At 42.2% G+C, this 26,952-nt stretch overlaps 1 protein-coding gene across 4 annotated transcripts in view; it reads left to right on the top strand.

Annotated features, from left to right (window-relative positions):
- The window catches only part of SUSD1 (sushi domain containing 1), a 141,658-nt gene extending 122,693 nt beyond the window's left edge, over nucleotides 1-18,965 (top strand). For 3 of the 4 annotated variants that reach the window (XM_037729554.1, XM_017503398.2, XM_017503396.2), the window contains 4 exons: nucleotides 117-375; nucleotides 7,070-7,109; nucleotides 17,801-17,894; nucleotides 18,265-18,959. In XM_037729554.1, coding sequence (XP_037585482.1) covers nucleotides 117-375; nucleotides 7,070-7,109; nucleotides 17,801-17,894; nucleotide 18,265 — 394 coding nt within the window. In that variant the 3' untranslated portion in view covers nucleotides 18,266-18,959. Of the gene's footprint in view, nucleotides 1-116; nucleotides 376-7,069; nucleotides 7,110-17,800; nucleotides 17,895-18,264 lie in introns of all 4 variants that reach the window. The other variant, XM_017503397.2, reaches the window with a different exon arrangement.
- Nucleotides 18,966-26,952: the final 7,987 nt, after the last annotated feature.

The following is a 26,952-nucleotide window of genomic DNA, read 5'->3' as shown; positions in this document are numbered from 1 at the left end:
AACAAAACAAAACAAGAAGAAAGAGGCTTATCTCATAGCAGGTGCTCAATAAATATGAATGAATGAATGAATTCCCCATGCAAGGGTCTGATGGACACTTCTCTTTTTTCTTCCAGTTCATATCAGGTGTTAGTGCTTCCCCTGGCCCTCCAAAGCGCATTTTCTTGTGATTCTGAAGGCGCTTCCTCCTTCTTCAGTAACACCTCTGATGCTGATGGATACGTGGCTGCAGAACTACTGGCCAAAGATGTTCCAGATGATGCCATGGAGATACCTATAGGAGACAGACTGTACTATGGGCACTATTATAATGCACCCTTGAAAACAGGGAAGGATTACTGCATTATATTACGAATCACAAGTGAATGGAATAAGGTACCTTTCCTTCCAAGTGCTTGTGAGCTCTGTATTTTCTTCTTCGCATGAAATGTCAACGTTTGAACATTCGTTTTCCCAGTGTTTGAGAGGGACACTGCATGTCACAATCATAAAATGTGTGTGAATACTTTGCCTTTATGAAGGATGGACAGGTGAAACCCTTACAGATGATAGGGATTCTAAATCTCCTGGGGGACCCTGCTGAATCAGCATTGGGACTGATTTTTGTTTTTGCTCTTAAGCTTTACAGATGCCCTCATTCTATTGCACTGCTGAAGTCTAAGTTGGAAAAAACCATCTAGATTCTCTGTTAACTTCCTTGTGCCCCTGCCAGGCTGCTGCCTCCCTCATTCTCCTGGGGAGCAGAAGACTAAGCACAGCACTGCCCTGTTTGCCGCTTACATCCCTTCTGCGGCTATGGATTAGGTCCCACTTTCCCCTCCTCAGTCCTTAGAAAGGTTGGTGTTCTTCCAGCAGTGGTTCTTTCCTGAGACATGGAACTCAATATTCATTAGATGATTAGTAAATATCATGGAGCTGCATTTGTCCATCAGGGATGGAAGATCTGGAAGAACCACTGTGATGGTTGACCTAGGAGAACCCTAAGCTTGTCATTTCATGAGGGTTGGTAATGAAAACTAGAGAGATTATATTAATACTAATGCAAACATTTCTTGACTGATGAATTTGAGGTAAAAGTATCTTGTCATCTTGTGTGTAAAGTTCATCACATATTTAAAACTGAGACACTCTATTAAATTCTGTGTAAGATGCAAATGTAATGTGTCATAAACATGCTTGCTATGAAACCAACAGTTACTTGTAAGACTGTCCAAGTGGCAAAGATGTCTAGTAGTGCTTTGTGACAATAGGTAGGAATAAAGAAAGGAAAGTTAAAGCCCAGAATATATTGCCCTGAACTTACTAAAAAGATGTTTACAACTTAGACAAGGTCTTTTTGTTAGAAAATTACTTGGGGTTTCTGACTTGGAGTTTTTAGCCACAGACAAAACACTGGCAGTACAACATGAGTAAAATTTAGAGATGGTTCAGAAAGCCACTGTCCTAGATTAAGACTTTCTTTGGGGACGGTATATTAGTCAGCTTGGGCTGCTATAGTGAAATATGATAGACTGGGTGGCTTAGGCAACAGACATTTATTTCTCACAGCCTGTGCTGGGAAACCTAGGATTAAGGTGCCAGCTGATTCATTTCCCCAGGGAGGGCTCTCTTCCTGGCTTGTGGACAGCCGCCTTCTTATAGTGTCCTCACATGGGAGTGGGGGTGGAATGGGGTGGGGAGAGCTCTGATTGCTCTTCCTCTATTTATTAGGACACTTATCCCATGACGAGGGCTCCACGCTTATAACCTCTTCTGAATCTATCTCTCTCCCAAAGATTCTACCTCCAAATATCATTGTAGGTTAGGGCTTCAACATGTGAATTTGGGGCAGGGGTTGGGTGGTAAGCAGGGGCACACACATTTGGTTCATAATAGAGGGAATGAAGTTGGAGGTTAAGACAAGAATTCTGGTTTATTAGCCAGGCACAGTGGTGTGTGCCCGTGGTCACAGCTACTTGGGAGGCTGAGGCAGGAGGATTGCTTGAGGCTGGGAGACAGAAGTTGCACTGGGCTGAGATTATGCCATTGCACTCCAGCCTGGGTAGCAGAGTGAGACCCTGTCTCTCTCTCCAATCTCTCCCTTTCTCTCACACACACAAACACACACACGTACACACACAGACACACACACACATACAAATTCTGGCTGACAGGAAACTTTCCTGTGATGTCCTTGATACTCTTTTTCATGCAGCTGAACAAAAGAAAATGTGCTTATTCTTTAGGATGTTAAGGAAGATGAAAGGGCTTTGAAAAAATTTATATTTGAATCTACATATTTGAATTGCAATGACTTTCCCATAGGTTTCAACTATATTTGTTTGATAATTACAATAAAATCAATAGTGATTTAATTTTAATTTTTAATTGTGGTAAAATATATATAATATAAAATGGTCTTAACCATTTGAAAGTATACAGTACATTTTAAAGGGCACTGTCTGATCCATTTTAAATCGTGCAGTTCAGTGGCATTAAGTGCATTCATACTGTTGTGCAACCAATTTCCAAAACTCTTTTTATCTTGCAAAACAAACTTTATACCCATTAAATGACTCCCCATTCCTTCCTTCCCACAGCCCTTGGCAACCATCATTCTACTTTCTGTCTTTTTTTTTGAGATAGAGTCTTGCTCTGTTGCCCAGGCTGGAGTGCAGTTGGCATGATCATAGCTCACTGCAGCCTCAACCTCCCTGGCTCAAAGAATATTCATGCTTCAGCCGCCTGAGTTAACTGGGACCACAGGTGTGCACCATCATGCCTGGCTAATCTTTTATTTTTATTTCTTGTAGAGATGGAATCTCTCCATGTTGCCCAGGCTGGTTCCAAACTCCTAGGCTCAAGTGATTTTCCCAGCTTGACTCCCAAAGTGTTGGGATTTCAGGCATGAGCCACCACGCCCGGCCCTACTTTTTGTCTTCATGAATTTGACTACTCTAGGTACCTCATATAAGGATCATTCAGTATTTTCTTTTTCTGATTGGCTTATTTCATTTAGCCTAAAGTCTTCTAGGTGCACCCATGTGATAGCATGTGTCAGAATTGCCTTCCTTTTTTAGACTGGATGATATTCCATTATATGAATATACCACGTTTGTTTATTCATTTATCCATGGATAAATAATGGAATGTTTTCCACCTTTTGGCTATTGTGAATAATGCTACTGTGAACATTGGTATACAAATATCTGTTTGAGTCCCTGCTTTCAGTTCTTTTGTATATATATCTGGAAGTGGAATTGTTTGATCAAATGATAATTCTATGTTTAATTTTTTGAGGAAGTACCACCATTTGTCATTCCCACCAGCAGTGTGTAGGAGTTTCAATTTGTCCATGTCCTTGCTAACTCTTGCTGTTTTTTTTTTCTTGTAATTAGGCATCCTATTATAATATAGGGTGTGAGGCGACATCTTTTTTTTTTTCTTCTGAGACGAAGTTTCGCTCTTGTCACCCAGGCTGGAGTGCAATGGTGCGAACTCGACTCACTGCAACCTCTATTTCCTGGGGTCAAGTGATTCTTCTGCCTCAGCCTCCGGAGTAGCTGGGATTGCAGGTGTCTGCCACCACACCCAGTGAATTTTTTGTATTTTTAGTAGAGACAGAGTTTCATGATATTGGCCAGGCTGATCTCGAACTCCTGACCTCAGGTGATCCACCCGTCTCAGCCTCCCAAAGTGCTGGGATTACAGGCAGGAGCCACCATGTCTGGCCCCAAGGTGACATCTTTTTTTTTTGGAAGTGGGGGATGCGTGCTCGCTTCGGCAGCACATATACTAAAATTGGAAGTGGGGGATGAGGTCTCACTCTGTTGCCCAGGCTGAAGTGCAGTGGCTCAGTCACATCTAACTGCAGTCTTGACCCCCCTGGGGTCAGGTGATCCTTTCACCTCAGCCTTCTGAATAGCTGGGACTACAGGTATGTGCCATCACACCTGACTAACTTTTCTATTTTTTGTAGAGACAGGATTTTGCCATGTTTCCCAGGCTGGTCTTGAACTCCTAGGGTCAAGTGATCCACCTACCTTGGCTTCCCAAAGTGCTGGGATTACAGGTGTGAGCTGCTACTCCCAGCATGAGATGACATCTTATTCTGGTTTTGGTTTGCATTTCCCTAATGACTAGTGATGTTGACCACATTTTCATGGGCTAATCAGCCATTTGTGTATCTTCTTTAGAGAAATGTCTATTTAAGACCTTAGCTCATTTTTGAATGGGTTATTTGTTTTTGTTTTTGTTGAATTTTAAGAGTTCTCCATATACTCCGGATATTACTGTAATGCTTTGTGAAATACGTGATTTGCAGATATTTTTGTCCCTTCTTTGGGTTGCATTTTTACTGTTGATAGTGTTCTTAGCTGCATACAAGTTTTAAATTTTGATGATGTTCAGTCTGTCTATTTTTTCTTTTATTGCCTGTGTCTTGGTGCCATTTCCAAGAAGTCACTGAGAAATCCTGTTTCATGAAGCTTTTGCTCTATGTTGTCTTCTAAGAGTTTTATAGTTTATGGTCTTATGCTTAGGTTTTTGATCCATTTCCACATTCATTCTTTAATATGTAGATATCCAGTTTTCCCAGTACCATTTGTAGAAAAAAATTTTTTTTTGAGACAGTGTCTCACTTTGTCACCCAGGCTGGAGTGCTGTGGTGCAATCATGGCTCACTGCAGCCTCAACCTCCTGTGCTCAAGTGATCTTCCTAATCCTCCTGCCTCAGCTTCCCAAGTAGCTGGGACTACAGGTGTGCACCACCATGCCTGGCTAATATTTAAAAATTATTTGTAGAGATGGGGTCTCCCTATGTTGCCCAGGCTGGTCTCAAACTGATGATCTCAAGTGATCCTCCTACCTCGGCCTCCCAAAGTACTGGGATTACATTTGTGAGCCAGTGTGCCAAGTCTGAAAAAAACTGTCTTTTCCCCATTGAATGGTCTGGCATTCTTGTTAACAATCATTTGACATATACACAAGGGTTTATTTCTAGATTCTCTATGCTATTCCATTGGCCTATATGTCTGTTCTTTATGTCAGTACCACATTGTTTTGTTTACTGTAGCTTTTTACTAAATTTTGAAATCAGGGAATATGAGTCTTCCAACTCCCTCATTTTGTTTTTCCCTTTGTACGTCTGTCCTAATAAATAGCATCACCATGCCTCCTGGTGCTAAGACAGAAAGCTGTGAATAGTTCTTGTCTCTTCCTTCTTGCTTACCTTCTTATCCAGACCATCAGCAAATCATGTCAGTTCTGTCACCTTAATTCTGTTTAAAATCATCCTTTCCTGTCCTTCATCTGCACTGCTCGGGTTTTGTCATCTCTTACCTGAACACCACTGTTCTAACTCATCTTCCTGCCTCTTATTCTACCCATCTCCTTGCTCCATACCACTCACTGCCAGCATGAGTTTTATAAAATGCAAGTATGATCAAGGCATTTCAGTTTAGTAAGCTCCCTCCTTCACCTGGCCCCTTCCAGTTTCTCTCCTTTAATATACTCCATTCCCCCAAACTGCCTTGCTATTTGAGGTCCCTTCCATTCTCCAATGTCTTGAAATATGTCCTTCGCTGGTTATTCTTGCACATTACCTTCCATTTATAATCTCTGCATTTAGCATCAAAGCAAATGTTAGTCACATTCAAACACTTATGGCTATTTTAAGATTTTCTCAGACTTTTTTTTTTTTTTTTGAGATGGAGTCTTGTTCTGTTGCCCAGGCTAGAGTGCAATGGCATGGTCTTGGCTCACTGCAACCTCTGCCTCCTGAGTTCAAGCAATTCTCCTGCCTCAGCCTCCCAAGTAGCTGGAATTAAAGGCACCCACCACCATGCCTGGCTGTTTTGTATTTTTAGTAGAGATGGGGTTTCACCATGTTGGCCAGGCTGGTATCTAACTCCTGATCTCAGGTGATCCGCCCACCTCAGCCTCCCAAAGCTGGGATTACAGATGACAGATGTGAGCCATTACACCCAGCAGCTTTTCTCAGAATTTTTAAGCTTAAGTTAAAAAGAAAATTAATAAAACCAAGACCAGAATGCCCAAGGCTGTCATTTGAAAGAGAATCTCCTAATGACATTGGAAGGATTCTTCTCTTTTTTTTTTGAGACAGTCTTGCTTAGCCACTCAGGCTGAAGTGCAGTGACACTATCTTGGCTCACTGCAACCACTGTCTCCCAGGTTCAAGTGATTCTCTTGTCTCAGCCTCCCAAGTAGCTGGGATTACAGGCACCTGCCATCATGCCCAGCTAATTTTTGTATTTTAGTAGAGACAAGCTTTCACCATGTTGGCCAGGCTGGTCTTGAACTTCTGACCTCAGGTGATCTGCCCACCTCGGCCTCCCAAAGTACTAGGATTACAGGCATGAGCCACTGTGCCCGGCTGGAAGGATTCTTCTCTAACCCTCACCATTCAGCTTCCTCTGGGTAATATTTTCAAGTCTTATACACAGCAAGTCCCCAGCATTTCTAAGAGGCAAATACGCATATCATAATGGTAGCAGGGAAGAGGTGTTCATTCCAATGAATCTGTAGGTTTCTTCTACTATGGATGAACTTTCAAATATGTTCCTGTTCCTTTCTTCCTGGTTCATGGACATATTTGGGTAACTGACATTGCCAAATGACATTCAGATAGGTGAAGTATTGTATCCTGGGACTTCCCATAGCTTTGCCTGTAGCATGCATCACCACTTCTTGCAGAACCTTCTGAACGTGTGACCTCAGAATTCTTTTTAGCATAGTTCTCCAGGCAGTTCATGCCAGTCGCTCAGAGCTGGCCAGGGGAATGATCCTTTTTGCCACTCCTGTTGTTGGCCTATCGTGTGTGCTTTCCAAGACCTATTGGAAGCCTATAGAAGTGATCTGTAGGGTCACTTCTGTCCGTGCAATCCATGCCAGTCCCTTGAGCACTTAGTGATATCACAAGATATTAGAGCTAGATTGGACTTTAAAGATCTAGTTCATATGAAGAGATTGAAAAAGCTGAAGCTCAGAGGGCTTCAGCCTCCAAACTGTGTTATTTCAACTGACACTGTGTGCCACCTGGTTAAATGCATTGCTTTGTTTTCCTTCATAGGTGAGAAGACACTCCTGTGCAGTTTGGGCTCAGGTGAAAGGTAAAATTACTTTCTGTCTACAAATGCTGTCCTTCTTTCTTCTTTGCAGCATCAAGTTCATATTGATGAGATCTGTTTTTAAAATTGTCACTGGTGACCAGAACCCAATTCATACTACCTTAAGCAAAAAGCTTCATAGCTGAAAAAGATGGGAGGAGGGAGAGTGGATGGGAGCTTATAGAATTAAGAGCTACTCCACCAAGGCTCTGGGAACTGGGCCTGGGGACTCAACACTGTGAGTGGGACTTCTCTTTCTATCTTTCTCTTATTTCAGTTCTGTTTTTAAGCGTGACTTGGCTTCGTTTCCTTCTACAACAAGACATATGAGAGGGAGGGATGGCAAGCTTCCCCAGCTTTGCAATTTCACTGGGAACACATAGCTTTTCAATTCAGGGAAAGATGCTTTCTTCCTAGGTTTAGTGACTGTCCATTGGATGAATCACTGTTAATAGGAGGAAGGCTAGGATGATCGGCCTCCCTTGGGTTTTATGCCTCCTCATGGCTGGTTGGAGGCAGAGCAATGTGACCAATACGTCCACTAGGGTTGAACCGAGAGGGAGACAGAATCCCCATCAAGAAATGGAGCCCAGGAAAAGATGCTGAAAGACCAGTACAAGAGCTACAACAGTCCATTACCATTTGGCTGCGTAGCTTGTGCACATACACATATAATATTGAGAAAAACATCTTCCCTTAACAAAATGGAACTATCCCATGTACAATCTCACATGGAACCCTAGTGGAAAACAACTCAAAGCTGGGTGTGTTACTGCATCCAGCTCCAAGACCAGGAATCCTGGGGATAGCATGTTCCTCTTGATCAAGTCCAGATGTGTTTCTTGTGCTTGTAAGTAATCTATGACTAAATGGCAAATTTAACCAACCTCAAACCACAGTATATAATATGAGAGGGAAAACTGAATAACACAATAAATACTCTAATTTAGAAAGAAGGAAAAGATAATGTGTAGTGGTCAGGGGGGCTATAGCAATGATCACCTCTTGCTGGCCAGGAGAAGCAAGCATCCTCTGCCCTGGCAGCAGAATGGGTCACTTGGGTGGTCAGTTTGGGTCTGCCTGATGGGACCCCTTGTCCATTTCCTCCAGAGCCTTTCCTAAGAGATGCAGGGGAACATCTTTACTGAGTGCTGTAGAGCTTAAACCTTCTTTGCTTTGGAAGAGTTATTCAGGCTGGGAAATTGCCTTAGGGTTTGAGCAATCACAGGTCTTTGTTTTCCAGGCTAGGGATTTCCCTGGCAGTATGGGTACATTTCTTTAAAACCAACAGGCAGGCAGCCAGTGGATTTGATTCCCAGGAATTCCATTTGTTTGTAGCTAATACCAGAAATTTGTCCCGTTTATGACCTTGGAATCTGGACCTTTTCCGTGTGGTTTATGAGTCCTAGCAACAGGCTGAGAAATTCTGCCCTTCGCCCACAGTATCAGTTTAACCCTTTACATCCTCTCCCCTGCTTCAGAGCAGCATACAACAATCAACTGGCATGGTGAGGAAGTGCTGGTGTAAACTTCCTTCCCTAAGGATTCCAGTGGATAGCACTTTCTAATGGGGGATTTTTTAATCCTGTAAATAGAGAATACTGTGCAGGGGGCTGGGTAATTAGGCTTCTTCTATTTGTCTGCTTCTCTCCTAATCTAATTTTCATCTTTTTACCTCTGCTCAAACCAACTGCAACAAGGGTAGAGGACTTGGCTTTTCAGCAGGGTGCAAGGCCATGACCGTTGGCCATCTTGGGTTGCTGATTACCTGGCAGCAAGGGCCTCTCTTGGCAAAGATGGGTGCTGTGCAGTTTCTGTGTGCAGATGGGCCAAGCTCCCTTTACTTGTAGGACTTTAATAAGGGCCACAAGAAACAGCCACAAAATTCAACATTCATATATATATATATATATATGTATTTTGCCAGTCCATCCCCTGAAGCTCTAGGGTTGGGAATGGCATTCTCATGAGGAAAAGAGATGCTTTTATCAGAAGAATTAAGATGTGCACACTTTCAAGACACAGAAGCGATAGCTTCCAGAGTCCCCTCCACTCAGCAGCTATTTGCTATGATTGGAAAACCTTCAAGCTGGGAAGAAGAAATTGCCAAAGAGCTGGCTACAGTCATTCTGCTATGATTGAGTTAACAGGAAGGATTTTGCTTTGAAAATATCTTAGTGGCTTTGGCAGTGCCCTGGCCTCCCCTCAGCTTAAGAACCAATATTGAAGGAGAGTTTGAATTTTTGAAATTAAAACACTGGAAATCTCTGGAAGATAGTAGGAAAAACACTGTTCTGTGGAAATCCTGAAGGCAATTCTAGCACATATTTATCCACGTATAACATTTGCCTGTGTTGTGCACCCATCTCGGGCAGTCTACTTTTTCAAAAAATTTTGGAGACTGCCATTTCAGAAAGCAATCTTCAAAGAAGTGAGATCTAAATTAGTCCTGAAATGGTGCCAGTTCATGCGTGCCAAGCCTCAGCCCCGTTCTGGCCTCTGCCCAGTGACAAATTATGCTATTTGCCTTTTGCATATTGCCTCTAGAAGAGCTTTGTAAAGATTACTAGGAAACCAGCAGTCGGTTTGATGGAAGATGCAGAGGCCTGAACTTACTTGCCTGAGTCTCCTGCCATTAATCAGCCAAGTGCCTTTGAAATGATATTTAACTTGGCCAGTTCTCAATCACCCTCTCTCTGAGATCTCTGAGATCCTTTCCAGCCACAGAGTCCTATGAGTCTGTGATTTCTTGAGTCACAAAGCAAGGTCAACTGATATATGTGAGGTGATAATAAGCTGCAATCAGGGAACATTCTCCAGTTGTAAGCATGAAACCTCGGAGTCATTTGTGACTACTCCTCTTTCTCTTTTAACCCACATTTCGCACTGTGGGCACGCCTCTCTGATTTTCATTTCTTTGTTCACTCCCTGAGCATAGGCCTTCCTACTTGTAGCATGGGTGACTGACAAATTCTCCTTCCTCAATTCCCATCACAAGAGTTCAGGATTTGACTGAGTGCAGTGGCTCATGCCTGTAATTCCAGCACTTTGAGAGGCCAAGGCGAGGGGATCACGAGGTCAAGAGTTCAAGACCAGTCTGGCCAAGATGGTGAAACCCTGTCTCTACTAAAAATACAAAAAATTAGCCAGGTGTGGTGGTAGGCACCTGTAATCCCAGCTACTTGAGAGGCTGAGGCAGAGAATTTCTTGAACCCGGGAGGCAGAGGTTGCAGTGAGCCAATTGCACCACTGCACTCCAGCCTAGGCAACAGAGGAGACTCCATCTCAAAAAAAAAAAAAAAAAAAAAAATGGAGTTCAGGATTTTCCTCTGCAGCACTAATTTTGTTGTTTCCTCCATTTCCATGATCCTCCATTATTTTTTAATTTGGCTTCCAAGTCCTGTTTGACACAAACATACTCTTCTAATCCCATCTGTTATTTTTCTCCATTCAAACATATGTGCCAGCTGTTTTCTGGCCCATATTTTCTCCTCTTAATGTCCTTGCTCATATAATTACTTGACGACTTCTATCTGGATTTTCCAATCACCTACTTGTGAATCTCTGCTTGTTACAATCTCATCTGTTCTTCAAGATTAAAGTCAGATGTCCTTTCCTCCCTGAAGCTTTTTAAATCTCCTCAACAGGACAGGATCTGGCCCTCTTGGGCTATTCTGCTATATTTTAGAGCAATGGGTGTGCACTTGTTTTGTCTTCTACTACTACATTTCACACCCTTAGAGGGCATTTGAAGAGCAGGAACAGAGCCAGATATGCATTGGGTATTCAATCAGAATGGATTGAATTGGGCTGAATGATTACTGAGGAACCAGCGGTTAGTTTTATGGGAAATGAAGCATAGTTATAAAATTAAATAAGCCAAAGAAGACTTACATCAAGATATAAACCTGGTATGTATGTATACATATGTATTTACTATATTTGTATGGATATTCATGCACACAATCATTTTAAGCTTTTACAGTTGTGATGGAAGAATTCTAAGATGGTTCCCAAATCCCTGGTCTTTGGTGTACATCTGCCTTCTCTCAGTTATTCATTCAAAGACTGTTCTAGCTATTGTTGTGAAGGGATTTTGGAGATGTAATTAAGCTCCCAAACAGGGAGATTATCCAGATGGGCCTGACCTAACCACAGGAGCTCTTTAAATCTGGTTAGAAGTTAGAGATAGGGAGAGTTGGGGCTTCAAAGAATGAGATGGATTTGACATAGGGAAATTCTCCTGCCAGCTTGAAGATGGAGGGGTCCACATGGCAAGGAGTGCAGCTTAACAGTAGGAGCTGAGCATGGCCTGGCTGTAGCAAGTAAGAAAATGGGGACCCTAGTCCTACAACCGCAAGTGTCTGTTTTGTGTTGCTGTAATGTAATGCTGGAGGCTGGGTAATTTATAAAGAAAACAGGTTTATTTAGCTCATGAGTCCTTAGGCTGGAAAGTTCAAGAGCATAGTGCTGCATCTGGCCTGCTTCTGGTGAGGGCTACATGCTGGGTCAGGCCAATGGCAGAGAAGTGGAAAAGCCAGCAGGCATATATACAAAAAGATCACATGATGACACAGGAAGCAAGAAACAGTCTAGGAAGTTGACTTGATTTTACAACGAGCAGATCCCTGGTAATACAGACCCTCCAGAGGAAGAACTCACTCACCTCTCAGGAAGGTCATTAATCTGTTCATAAGGGCTCCCACCCCATGACCGAAACAGCTCCCACTAGGCCCCACCTCCTGACACTACCACAATAAGGATTAAATTTCAAGTGAGTTTCAGAGGGGATAAACTCAAACCATAGCAGCAAGGAACTGAATTTAGCCAATGACCTGAATGAGCTTGGAAGTAGATTCTTCTCCGGAGACTCCAGAAGGAAATGCAGTCCACCTGAGACCTTGATTCTAGCCTTATAAGGCCCTAATATGGTTTGGCTCTGTGTCCTCACCCAAATCTCATGTTGAATTTTAATCCCCATGTACTGAAGGAAGGGCCTGGTGGGAGAAGACCAAATCATGGGAATGGTCTACCTACCCCTTGCTCTTCTCATGATAGAGCTCTCATGAGATCCGGTTGTTTGAACGTCTATAGCACTCCCCCTTCACTGTTCTCTCCTGCTGTGGCCATGTGAAGACTGTGCCTACTTCCCCTTCCTCTTCTGCCATGATCGAACGTTTCTCGGGGCCTCCGTAGCCTTACCTCCTGTACAGCCTGTGGAACTGAGTCAATTAAACCTTTTTTCTTTTAAATTACCCAGTCTCAGGTAATTCTTTATAGCAGTGTGAGAAGGGACTAATACAGGCCCTGAGCAGAGAACGAGCCACAATGTGCCTGAACTTACCACCCACAGAATTCTGAGCTAATAAATGGGTTAACGCCACCTAAGTTTATGGTAATTTGTTAAGCTGCAATGAAAATGGAATACAGCAATGTTATTCCATACAAATGGAATAACAAGCATTATTGATCTCGAAATTAGTTTTCCGCTTTGATTTCCTTTGCCATCTTTACTCCAAATGGAATTCAGAATAGCAAAGAGAAACTTAACAGAGTAAATAGAAGTCACTTTGCTAATTATTATTATTATTATTTTACCATTTGGAGAACAGAATTGATGCTGTCCCAGGAAGTGACCAGGCCTGTGTATATGCATGAAAAAATGTCCATACCTGTGGGAAGTCCTCAAGCGGTCACAAAGTCTGAGAGTAGAAATAGGACTTTTCTAACTTCCTCTTCAGCACCTGTGATATTTCTATCAGGAAAGGGGTAAAAGATAAGCCCAGAAAGGCCCCATCACTCCTGAGCACTAGCTCTCTTGAGGGAGCCATCATAAAGAGAATGGTGAAGTTTAGTCCTAACGGATTTACTTTCTCCAAGACTGAGTAACTGATCTGGGATATAATACATAATTTATTCACTTGGGTTTATAAAAAAAATATTCTACAAGTGATTCAGAAGAAAAATAAGCATGGTTCTGTGGCATGAGACCATGGAAAGGGAGGATAACCAAAAGATGGTGAGGCTATAAAAAACACTATTCAAATTTGCCAGTTGTAAATTTTCTTAGTAAGGAATTAATGAGAACAGTCTCTAAGGAAGCTTGTGTGGCAACACTCATAAGCACTCTTGATTAGATTGAATCAGATTTCAGAGTATATATACAAAGTAGACAAAAAGGTGTATAACCAGGAACTGGTCTACCAGCAAGAATCATTCCTGGAGCCAAAACCCAAATGTGCTATGCTGAATAAATAAACATTATTTTACAATACTATGTCTAGAGTAAGGAATTGTTGTGCCCAGGTAGATCCTGCTGGTGGATGTTCAAGAGAAAGTCAGTTTCCTTAACTCTTACTTTGCTTCTGTCCTCTTGGTCTGTGAGCGGAGAGTTAGAAGCAAGAATAGAGCTCACTACCCCTACATAGGTTCAAGTCTTCCAACATGGGTGAAGCACATTCTGGCAGGCTCATATAATTTTCACATAAGATGATAAACCATTGCAAGTGATCTTTGAGAAATATTGAAGGAAATGGAGAGATGTTAAGAAGACTAGAGATGAGCAAAGAACAAGGAACTTTGTACAAAGGAAGAGCCACCGGAAGTGTAGATGATGGTAACCTGAAGTCAAGGCAAGACAAGGTCTTCAAGTGATGGTTTGTGTATTCCTAGTAGAAGAAACAGCAGTTCCCAGGAGTCAGAGCAGATTAGGTCAATTGCTTTCCGTTTCTTCTTGCACAGAGTCAGTAATTGGACAGGAAAATATGGCATGCATAATGTATTTTGACTTCAACAAACATTTAATAATGTCCTTGTGGACAATGTGGTGACATGTGGGCTGTATGTGGGCTTACAAACAAGCTGAATGACTAAGCACAGTTGACATCAACTCATTAACAATTATTAATGAGTTGAAATCAAACCCAAGAATATGCATGACATGGATCTCTGTCCACAGTCATCTTCAGTTTAACAAACTCATCAATCGGTGATTAAAATATACAGAGGGCAAAAGTATAGAGGAAAAAACACACAGGAAAAAAATTGATGACGGAATTTGGAAGGAATACTGGCTAGATTGGATGAAATGCCAGTACAGGAAAGTACCAGCTCCCCCATCCATCTCCAGAACTGTATTTTCTCTTCAAAACAAAACAAAACAAACTGAGATAATTAGTATGCAAAGATGGCATTAAAAAAAAATGTTTCTGAGTTATGCACAAAGATGGGATCTTAATGCCTTAATTTGCATTTTTATTACTTGACATAGAGCATTTGATCAAAGTTTTGTTGATCATCTGTAATCATGTTTTACATGTGATTTACCTTTTCATAGAATTGGCTCATTTTGCTATGGAGGTATGTCTTTATTAATTTGTGACACTCTCTATATGTTAACTTCTTATCTAGATAGTTTACCTAGTTTGCCATTTGCCTTTTAATCTTGCTTATGGTAGTTTTTGGTATAAGAAGTGCGTGCTTTTTAAAGTGGTTAAATCTCTCATTCTCTTATTTTAAGGTTTCTGTGCTAACAAATATGTTTAGAAATTTCTTACCCCCTTTAATACTAGGTAAATATTCACTAACATTTCCTGATCCTTTTAGGTTTCAATTTAATCCAAAATAAAATTTGGATTTTATTTTGTATATGGTATAAGGTCTAGTGATCAAAATTAATTCATTCTCAATGGTTAGCCAATTTTCTCAGCACTAGTTATGAATAATTTATCATTTCCCCAATGATCTGAAACAGTATCAAAACAACAACAACAACAAAAAACAATAATTAACAATAGCTAACATTTGCTTATTGCTTATTCTGTGCCCGGCACTGTTTTAGCCTGTACTAACTCACTGATTTCTCACACTACCTAGTGGTGGGTAGTATTGCTATAATTCCCATGTTATTACAGCATCCCTCAGCATGGAGACTGAGGCACAGAATGGATGCATAGGTTGGACAAAGTCACACCGACAGTGGTGGTGTTCAGATAAAGACTTGGACATCTGACTCCAGTATTCAAGCTTTGAAAGTATTTGATATACTTGGATTTGTTTCTAGGCTATTTTGTTCCAATATATTTATTCTTATACTAATACTGCACTGTTTTACATCTTGCAATTCAAGTCACTCTCCTAATATTTTTTTCTTTGCTAATTCTTCACTTAATCATGGTTTCTCCTTCCGTTTTATAATTTAGCTTCTTGGCTGGGCACAGTGGCTCATGCCTGTAATTCCAGCACTTTGGGAGGCTAAGGTGGGCAGATCACCTGAGGTCAAGAGTTTGAGACCAGCCTGGCCAACATGGCAAAGCCCTGTCTCTACTAAAATGCAAAACTTAGCTGGGCATGGTGGAACATACCTGTAATCCCAGGTATTAGGGAGACTGAGGCAGGAGAATCACTTGAACCTAGAAGGTAGAAGTTGCAGTGAGCTGAGATCATCCCACTGCATTCTAGCCTGGGCAACAAAGCAAAACTCTGTCTCAAAAATAAATAAATAAATAAATAAAAATAAAATAAGTAATCTATTGTCTTAAAGTATCAAGGCCATTTTTCTTATAAAGACTAAAAGCAACCAAATAAGATACACCATGTTTTCTAGAAAGACTCTTGGCAGTGCTTTTTGAGAATTAGTAACTGCCCGTTGGGTTTTGCTTGCCTGCTGCCTAGACAGAGCCGATTTATCAAGATAGGAATTGCAATAAACAGTTTAATTCACACAGAACCAGCTGTATGGGACACTGGAGTTTTATTATCACTCAAATCAGTCTCCCTGAAAACTCTGGATTGGGTTTTAAGGATAACTTAGTTGGTAGGGGGTACAGGACCAGTGAGTCAGGAGTGCTGATTGGTTGGGTTGGAGATGAAATCATAGAGAGTCGAAGGTGTCCGCTTGCATTGAGTCAGTTCCCGGGTGGGGGACACAAGGTAAGATGAGCCAGTTTATGGATCTCCTTTGTGCCATCTGCTCCAGGGTCTGCAAAATATTTCAAGCACTGATCTTAGGCTTTACAGTAGTGATGTTATCCCCAGGAGCAATTTGAGAGGTTCAGAATCTTGCAAGCTCCAGCTGCAGGACTCTTAAACCGTAATTTCTAATCTCATGGCTAATTTGTTAGTCCTGCAAAGGCAGTCTAGTCCCCAGGTAGGAAGAGGGTTTGTTTTGGGAAAGGGCTGTTAACATCTTTGTTTCAAAGTTAAACTGTAGGCTGGGTGCAGTGGCTCACACCTGTAATCCCAGCACTTTGGGAGGCTGAGGCGGGCTGATCATGAGGTCAGGAGTTCAAAACCAGCCTGACCAATATGGTGAAACCCCATCTCTACTGTAAATACAAAAACTAGCCAGCCAGGGTGATGTGTGCCTGTAGTCCCACCTACTCAGGAGGCTGAAGCAGGAGAATCTCTTGCACCCAGGATGCGGAGGTTGTAGTGAGCCGAGATCGCACCACCGCACTCCAGCCTGGGCAACAGAGTGAGACTCCATCTCAAAAAACAAACAAACAAGAGACAAAAAAAATCCTATAAACTGAGTTCCTCCCAAAGTTAGTTCAGCCTACGCCCAGGAATGAACAAGGACAGTTGGAGGTTGGAAGCAAGATGGAGTCAGTTAAGTCAGATCTTTTTCACTGTTATAATTTTCTCAGTTATAATTTTTGCAAAGGCGGTTTCAAGTTCTGCAGGGCTGTTTAACACAAGGTGTATTCTATGGCTCCTCTTACTAGTGCCAGGTACTGTACGGAGTTTCCAATAGAAATGCACTGCTCTTAACCTGGCTGTAAAGACCTGAGCTGTACTTAACCACTCCCCACCATGGTTCCTAAAGGAAATAATGATAGTATCCAATGTAAAGGCTGGTTAGGAGACTGAGTTAATATGTGTGAGGTGCTTAGAACAGTGTATGGCACATAGTAAATGCTAAATAAGTGTTTGCAAATTAAAATGAAAATTTTGCTCTAATCTAGAAGATGACGCTCTAAGTCAGTCACTTGGCCCAAATGTGCAACTCAGATGTGGGTGTTTGTTAGTTTGTAATCGGGTATCTCTCTCCCTGGAGTTGGCATATGATGGTCCCAAAACAGAAAGTATGTCTTTCAAAGTATTTTTACATCAATTTTCTTATTTTATCCTCTCAGTAAACCTGCTGAGCAAAGCAGGGAGGTTTGATCCTTGTTGAGGTATAGGGAAAATGACAGGTGACTCAACAAAGGTGAATCAGGTGACAAACAACAGGTGACTCAACAAAGGATACTCCTTTGCTATATCTGATCATCAGGGCTATCAGTTTTGGAACCAAATTCAAATAATGTCATAAAGACTTCTCCCTCCATGCAAAAGAAAATGCGCCATAAAAATCTATCACATGTAATTGACTTGAGAAAGGACCAGCAAAAACCTAGCAAGTTGCGTAGTATTTGTATGCTCAACAAGATCAGCTTTTTTCTCTTTTGTAACTTTAACATGGTCTGGCTTTACACTTCCTTTTCAGAAATACCCTGTAACTGTAATTTCCTGAGGCTGCATATCCACAGGGCCAGCTCAGGGGACACACAGGCACGCTGGGCATTCTTGGAATTCTTTGTTAAATGGGGCCAAGCTCTGGGTTAAAATGGAATGAGGGCAGTGGGGTGTGTGCCTCCTGGGAGGTGGCGATGCCATGCACTCAGCCCTCAGCATGTGGTTTTGTCCCACAGATTCGTCACTCACCCTGCTGCAGATGGTGGGTGTTGGACTGGGCTCCGTGGCTGTTGTGATCATTCTCGCATTCCTCTCCTTCTCAGCGGTGTGGTATGTGAGGGTGTCATTTTTGAGAAATGAGTGGAATGGAGGGGAGGATGGATTCGAGTCATGAACAGCTGGGGATGAAGGGAGTCAAAAGGGGTGTGTGTGGAAGTTGTCCTCGGCTCAGCAGAACACACTCAGTGGTAAAGGCACGGCTAACCCTGTACCTCCAGGTAGCACAGGGGAGGCCTTCCCAGGAAAAGAGCAGGACCAGTGATGGCTGCCCTGGCCACACACAGAGGGGTGGCTGAGCTTCCGTGCTGCTTCCCCTTGCCTCTTCCCATGAGTGTGCATGTGAGCTGTGCGTAGAGATGCTCAGTGGGAAAACCAAAGTGTGTTCATATTTGTCTCTTTTCTTTTCCTTCTCCATGTCTAGATTACAGATGGACACTGCGTGGGGAGGATGCACTGCTGCTGGGGCAGTTGTTCTGACAGCTTCTCAGGTGCCAGCACAGAGGCACGTGTGAATTCTATCCAGGGAGCATGTGGGCCTGCAACTTTCTCCATTCCCAGCTTGGTGCCATTCCTAGATCAAGATGGTGGCTATCCCTGTGGGGTCCCCCAAAAGGAGAAAACTCAGGAATGCTGAGTATTCCCTACTATGGGACTAGTTTTGTGCAATGAACTTGAAACTCCTGATGTACAGGGTGATATTGACCAAAGGCTACACATCTGTGGATCTTGGCTGGGACTTCCTCTGAGTGATGCCTGAGGGTCAGCTCCTCTAGACGTTGACTGCAAGAGAATCTCTGCAACTTCCTATATAAGCATCTCTGTTAATTCATTCAGAATCCATTCTTTACAATATGCAGTGAGATGGGCTTAAGTTTGAGAGAGAATTTGACTTTATGAAGGAGGTCATTGAAAAAGAGAGCAGTCACGTAGGCAAACGTTTCAAGCACTTTAGAAACAGTTGTTTTCCTACAATTAGTTGATATACTAATAAGAAAATATACCAGTCTGGCCATGCCAATAAGTTTCCTGCTGTGTCTGTTAGGCAGCATTGCTTTGATGCAATTCCAATTTCTTATATTCAAAAGTAATGTCTGAATTCCAGTAAAAATATCCTGTGACTAAGATTGTTTTTTCCTTGGTTAATTATTTTGTTACCAAGCATCTTCTAAAAATGCTCTGTGCCCCCTGTTAGAAACTGGGATTTGGTGGGAGTGTAGTTACAGTGGCTTAAAACAGTATTGTGCCCATGGCCAGACTAGAGTCCACATGTGTTTCAGGGGAGGGCTGACATAGGGGGTGACACTTTTTTATCTAAACTTCAGTAACCGTGACTGTTGTTAGAAGTAAAAGTGCTTGGTGCCGCAAAATGGAACTAACACTTAGGCAAAAGCTTTCTCAGCAAGGCAATTTACTTCTATAGAAGGGTACTTCTTGCATGCAAGGCAGAGGCAAGGGATATCACTCAGAACAAAGGAGGGCAAGAGTTTTTATCTTCAATGCAGACTTTGATCTTGTGTCCTCCTCCTGTGAGCTGGGGTCAGACTGCACAATTTAGGCTAATTCTGATTGCTATTGTTGACATCATCAAAGGAGGCAAGGGTGGGCTTTTGACAGGAAGGACAGGTACATAGGTGATGGGAAATGCTTAGGTGTGTTTAGCCACAGCAGAGATAAGGAGGCTGATAGATGAATGGGTAAGATTACTTTTTAGAATAGAACAAAGAACTAGAAACTAGAAACTGAAACCTTTTGAAGAGGAACTATTTTCTGCATTGTACCCAGAAGGGCCTTCAAGACCAGCCCTGGCAACACGGCAAGACCCCATCGCTGAAAAAAAAATTTTTTTTAAATTAGCCAGGGATGGTGGTGTGCAATTGTAGTCCCAGCTACTCAGGAGGTGGAGGCAGGAGGATCACTTTGGCCCAGGAGTTTGAGGTTGCATTGAGCCATGGTCACACCACTGCACTCCAGCCTGGGTGTCAGAGTGAGATCCTGTCTCCAAAAAAATTTAGTAAAAAAGCAAAAATGTGGACTTCAGCATTTCCTCTAACTGCTGCAAATTAGAACACAGAATTGCTCAGTGTTAGTACTTGAATTGTGGGGCCAAGTCTCCTGGCTGCAGTAGTTCTCTTTTCTAGCATTTGAAAGCCCTTGAGCTAGCTATGGAATTAATCTTTGGACAGCCTTTTTGGTTCCCAGGAATTTCAGGCCTTTGAATTTCCAAATTATATATATATATATATATATATATATATATATATATATATATATAGTGTGTGTGTGTGTGTGTGTGTGTGTGTGTGTAGGTATACCTGTCTTTTCACTGTAAGGCACCTTCACCCATCCCTTCTAGAAGCAGCCACAAACAACCAAGCAAACGGAAGGAGGTTAAAGGGGGAAGAGGTAATAGTCTATTCTCTGACTCAAGACCTGAAATTGCAGTGGGGCGGGCGCTTAAGGTAAGATCAGAGCAGAAGTGATTATCTTGAAATTCCATATTAGCTTGGAATAAAGTTAATATTTAAATTGATTTTTAAAGGAAATAAAAAGAATACTCAATGCTCCCTTTTCATTCCTGATCTCACATTTTGATTTTCTAAACCTTCTGTTTTCCCATTCTGTTCTTCTGAGAGGAATGCAACAGTCTCATAGAAGTCAATCAAATAGCATTGTAAGAACCTTTTGCCTACCACATCCTTTGTTGGTTAGACTGAACCAACAAAGCAGTGTCTGCTTCTGGGGGGGGAGGGTGTGGCCTTTCCTGTGCCCCAGTTTGTGCGAGGGTGATCCAATGGAGCAAGTCAATTTAAAAGGCAGTGGGTGCTGTTGTTTCAGAGAGAGTGAATCATTGTGGCGGTGGTGGTGGTGGAGTATCTGTGTGGCGGTGTGGGGAGGGGCTGCACATCTAGACCCATACTTTTTGGGCTCAACACAGGGTTACCAAAATAGAGTCAGACTCAACTCAGGGTTACCCAAATGGAGTCAAATTGTGTGTGATTTTGTAACATGATTCTTTCACTCATCAACATTTCCTGGCTACATTCTTACATGTCACTCTTGACTGCATTATAAGTTTGTACCATAATTCATTTAACCAATACTCTGTTGTGCACATGTTTATTGTCCTTATACAAGTCTGTATAAAGGTATGCGATTATCACTTTGGCCACATTCCCGGAAGTGAAGTTGTTGGAATAGAAACTATGTACACTTTACATTGGAGTGCTGATTGCTGGAAGAGTTTCACACAAAAATTTATACACTCTCACCAGCAGAAAGCCTCAGTGCCACTGAGTGCTGTTGTATTATTAATCTTGATTAATCTGGGATGTGAAGAAGGATGTTCAATGTTTTGCTGCATCTCTCTGATTATTTTGCTTGTTGATTGGCCACTTGTAATTCTTTGTGAGTTGTCTTTTTCTCAGTACTTGGCCTGTTTTTCTTTCATTGATTTGAAAAAGCTCTTTATATTTTAGTAATTTAAATTCCTAACTGTCATATATTTTGTAAACAATTTTTGTGGTTTGTAATTTCTAGAAACAATAACTTTGTTTTTTTTAAACCTTGTTTGTATTATATTTTGCCACACAAAAATTTTAAATTCATATGGTCAAAATTTGTCAGTCTTTTCGCTTATGGTGGACCTTCTAACCTCAAGGTACTAAATATAATCTAGCATTTTTTTAAACATTTAAATTTGTAATCCATCTGAAATTTATTTTAGGATAGGGAGTAAGGCTGGGGAAAGTCTTTTTAAATAAAAATCGTTGCTAAATGGTTGGCTAGTTGTCCTATTAATAGTCATTGAGACCAAGAGCGGTGGCTCATACCTGTAATCTCAGCACTTTGGGAGGCTAAGGTGGGAGGATCACTTGAGGTCAGGAGTTCTAACTAGCATAGGCAACATGGCGACACCCTGTCTTTACAGAAAATAAGAATTAGCAGGGGCCAGGTGTGGTGGTTCATGCCTGTAATCTCAGCCCTTTGGGAGGCCAAGGCGGGTGGATAGGCCAGGTGTTCAAGATCAGCCTTGTCAACACGGCGAAACCCTGTCTTTAGTAAAAATACAAAAATTAGCCAGGTGTGGTGGTGCGTACCTATAGTCCCAGCTACTCAGGAGGCCAAAGCAGGAGGATTCCTTGAACTGGGGAGGTTGAGGCTGCAGTGAGCCATGGTCATACCACTGCACTCCAGCTGGGTGACAGAGCAAGACCCTGTTTCCAAAAACAAACAAACAATTAATTGACTGTTTTTTTCTGTTAGTGATTTGAAATCATATACTGGATCATATACTAAAGTCTATTTCTGAACTTCTTTTGTTCTACTGATCTATTTAAAGGTACACCTACTGTACCATTGAATTAGGGTTTCTGTATACCAACTAAGAATAAATTACCATTATTTTCCTGTTAATTCCTTTTTATTTTTGGGACAAGGTCTCACTCTGTCACTCCGTCACTCTGTTGCCCAGGCTGGAGTGCAGTGGCTCGATTGCAGCTCACTGCAATCTCTGCCTCCTGGCTTCAAGTGATTCTCCCTCCTCATCCTCCTGAGTAACTGGAACTCCAAGGGTGTGCCACCACACCTGGTTAATCTTGCATTTTTAGTAGAGAGGGGCATTTCCCCCTGTTGGCTAAGCTGGTCTGACCTCAAGTGATCCTCCCACCTCCACCTCCCAAAGTGCTGGGATTACAGAGGCTGGCCTGAGTATTCTAGTTTGTAACTTACAAGGTCATTCATATGTATATGCTGTTGTGTTTGTCTAGCTATTTTATATTTTGTTATTCTGAACTCTTGACTTCCATCTTAGCTCTAGTCCCTGAAAGCACAGGAGTACTTCTGCTCTGCCAGTCTGCCTTTTTTGGGAAATCACATCAAGATGGCTCCTCCAGCACATTTACTTCCTGGAGTGTCTGCTTGACCCATGGAAACTCACAGATTTTTGGCATAGCAGAGGATAATCCTGCCATCACTGCTGGCTCCAGCCACAGACTTCAGTTTTCTTACCTGTTAGAGCCTTTGTCCTCTGACTGGTGGAAATGGAGTTTGCTTCTTTTTGTTTTGCCCTGCCACTATGCTGGCAGCCTCCTCCTCTTGACCCTTGGGTTTCTTATCCTTAGAATCAGATACAAGGCCCTGTGTCTTCTGATGCTGTAGAATACACAAGTCATATTCTCTGAGTGGAGATCTCTTTGAAGCTCCTCTTTCCAGGCTTGTACTGAGGGACCTACGGACCCTCTACCATGTGGTGCCAAAGCTGCCAGAAGCCGTTGCATGCTCGGCTTCTAAGTTGACTTTCTCACCTTTGACCAGATGTACTCAGCACAGAGATTTGGGGGAGGGAAAGGGCACCGTTTCTTTGGGTCCATGGGCATGTGTCCCATCCCCTGGCCTTGGGGTTAGCAGGATTCAGAATTTATGAGCTTGGTCTGCAAAAGTCTTCCTCTCCAGATGGAGGAGAACCTAGTGTGTGGATCTAAAAGGTTAGCTCTTGCTTTAGTTCCTGGGATTGGCCATCTTGAGTCTTGGTGGGCTTGGCAAGTAAGGAGACATTGAGCAGATTCAAAGCTTCCAGAGGTGGTGAGAACTCCAGGGACCAGTACTGGAGAGCACAAAGGTCCATCTTAGCCCCCATGACACTTCCAAGCCAAGAACTTGGCAGTAGCTGTGAGTAGCAGAGATAGGCAGAGGCAGTGGGGGGCACCTATAGCTCTTAGCCATGAGATATGACTCTCTCCGTCCAAGGAAGGCCCAAGGACATGAAAAGGGACTCAGTTCCAATGACCAGAGGGATCTTGGGTTGTTTTGGGATAATTACTGTGGCTCAGGATGTCACAGAGATGAACACCAGAATTGGTGTGCAGCAGATGAGCTCCAGTACCCTTGATGGTTTGCATGGGCTTTGTGCTACTGTTGATGGTCAGGGAGAGAAGTGAGGCTCTCTCCAATGCTGCCTTCTGCCTAAACATGAAAGGGGAATTGCCATTATGGAGCTTAGAAATGGATAGTCGGAGAGCAGCAGCTGGGCAGTGCAACTCCTGCATTGGACAAGGTCCTGGCTAGAGAATGTATGTGTCCACACTGCATGTAGTCCTATGGAGGAGATGATGTAGGGGGCTGTCAGCCTTGGAGACTCTAGCCTAAGTACCTCACCACTGCCCTGGCTTGGCTCCAAGGGCAGAAATCAGCTTTTTGAACCTGACTTGGCTTCCTGTGATCTGCATTAGTGAACATTCTTAACAGAGTTCTCATGGAAAGTGAATATACACAACCATTTGGTCTGAATGTCAGTCTGAGTTTGGTGCCTCCAAAACAGTTCTCTGGATTAGATGGAAAAAGAAGAAACTTCACAAAGGCAGAAGGACGGGTCCCCATCCTGGCCCCCAGAGGCCACTTATCAGAGTCTCCATCTGTTCGTCTCTGCTGTCAGCCATGTTCCTCTACTTTCTCTCATTTCTGCAGCCACTCCTGTGGCTTCCTCTCCTTCAACCTGCAGGCTGCTGCTCCCCTGCCTCAGACCCTTGTGGGCTTCTGTAGAGACACTACTCAGATGGGGGTGGAGCTAGATGCAGAGCTGAAACCTTTCTAGGAGATCTAGCTTAGATCTCCCAGGAAGAGCCAGGCATAGAATGACTAAGGCATGAAGTAAAAGAAACGAAACACCACTTCTGGAGGGAATGAGGCAGTCTGCCTTTATTGGAAAGACACAGATTGTTGAACAGCTCTGGACAGTTGACTGTGTACCTGGGAGAGCTAACCGTATTTACTCTACACTTGACCTGTGACGGTCTGTATTGATTGTATCACACGTTTAGTTTTCTAAGGCTAACCAGGTCATCGTCCTCAGTCCCTGGCTGCAACTAGGTTGCCAAGTGGCCCTTGCCTTCCCACCCAACTTGTTCAGTTTGCCTTCAATCCCTGGGCCTTCACTAATTTCCCAAAAAGAAATGGTTGGTACCACCTGTAGTTTGCTGCTGCATGTTAGCCTGCCTTTTGGGAAACTCAAGTAAACACTTTTCAAATCCATTGACCATTTTCACTCTGTGACTTCTGCTTTGCATAATTGCTTGCTTGGTCACCCATCAAGCTGCTTTCTGGTAAGCTGAAAGGAAAATAAATGATCTAAATTGAGCAACAGGAAAGCAAACATCTTTTGAGCAGGCACTTTCTGAGTGAAATGAGAACCGGAGATTGGGTCCAAAAGAGAGGATGCCCAGCTAGATTAAACTTTCAAGTGTTTTCCAACAGTAAAGCTCCAATATTCTCTGATATCAGTGAATTTCCAATCTAATTTCGAGGCGGTCCCTCAAGAGCCCCATTGCAAGAGTGGTTATAGAGCCATTTATGTCTGCTTTAATAAGACAAATGCTTATAAAGAAAGAAAACTTGGTTTTAGTCATCCATAACACAAACAAGTGAGGTTTGATGCACAGTAAAAGGAATCATTATTTAAGTTAGTCTGAGTTATATTGTATTTTGGAAATGCTCCACATTCAATATTTATGCCACGTACTCCAAAACCAAAGTATGTAGATTAAAAAAAAATTGTTTCCAGAAATGAGCTTGCTGAATCACCACAGTTTTAATTTATTTATTTTAACTACTAGCTGCTGAATGTTGTTGTCTAATCAGCCTCTTTGCAGTTGCCCTGGGTCCACCCTTGAACTCACTGTTTGAGCCTGTCTGTCACTTAGAGAAGTACAAGAACTTCCTGCTAAAAATGAAGCCTTGATTGCAAATTCAATGAATTACAGGGAAGTGTGAGAATAAATGGGAATAAACGTCTAAACATTTGGGGAAAACTTGTTTGCAATAAATATGGTTAACAAGGAGTGAATAGGCTTACTACATAAAATTGTTACACAACAATTAAAAAAATTGTACGATCCTTCTGCAGGGGAAAAGTGCATTGTCCTCTAGGTTCATGCTTGTTGGAAATGACAGGGCTTTCTTCCTCCTTCTCCTCCCCCTCTTCCTCTTCCCCTTCTCCTCCTCCTCCTTCTTGCTCTTCTTCTTCTTTTTTTTTTAAGATAAGGCTGGTCTTGAACTCCTGGGTCAAGAAATGCTCCTGCCTCAGCCTACTGAGTAGCTGGGGCTGGGCCTACATGCGTGTACCACCATGCCTAGCCTCCTTCTTTTTTGCCTGAATGATATTATGATATTCCTCTGTGTGTGTGTGTGTGTGTGTGTGTGTGTGTGTGTTTTAACATTTTCTTTATCCATTCATTTGTCTATGGGCACTCAGATTGATTCTATGTCTTGGCTATTGTGAACAACTCTGTGTAATACATATGGGAGTGCAGATAACCTCTTCCACATACTAATTGTATTTCTTTTGGATATATACCCAGAACTGGGGTTGCTGGATCATACGGCAGTTCTATTTTCAATTTTTTGAGGAACTACCATACTGTTTTCTATAGTGGCTGTACCACTTACATTCCCACCAACGAAGTATGCAAGGGTTTCATTTCTCCATATCTTCACCAAAACTAGTTATCTTTTGACTTTTTGATAATAACCATTCTAACAGATATGAAGTGAAAGCTCATTGTGGTTTAGATTTGCATTTCCCTGATGATTAGTGTGTCATACACCTTTTCATATATGTGTTGGTCACTTATATATCTTCTCTGACAAAAATCTATTCAGGTTCTTTGCCCATCTTTTAAAAAATCAAGTTACTTTTACTTGCTTTATTTTTTGCTCTTGAGTTACATGAATTCCTTACATATAATACTTTGTATTAACTTTTTATTGATGTATGGTTTGTAAATATTTCTCCCATGCTGTAGATTGCTTTTGTGTTTTATTGATTGTTTCCTTTGCTGTGCAGAAACTTATAGTTTGGTGTAATTCCATTTGTCTTTTTTTTGCTTTTGCTGCCTGGGCTTCTGGTGTCATACCTGGGTTTTTATTTTTTTTTTTTTGTACCAGAGAAAATGAAGCAACAAATGAAGAACATGAGAACATTGGAGTAGAAATCTGGGTAGGTATCAGGCAGCTCACCAAAATTTTCACTCTCAAAATGGTAGGTGTGATTTTTTTTAATCCTAGTTCACACAACATCTTCAAACTTTTTTGTTTTTTTTTTGAGATGGAGTCTTGC

The sequence above is a fragment of the Cebus imitator genome, unplaced genomic scaffold (assembly GCF_001604975.1).
Source record: "Cebus imitator isolate Cc_AM_T3 unplaced genomic scaffold, Cebus_imitator-1.0 Scaffold310, whole genome shotgun sequence".
In the NCBI taxonomy this organism is placed as follows: Eukaryota; Metazoa; Chordata; class Mammalia; order Primates; family Cebidae; genus Cebus; species Cebus imitator.
The sequence above is the reverse complement of the archived record's forward strand: the minus strand, read 5'-3'. Positions and strand labels throughout refer to the sequence as shown.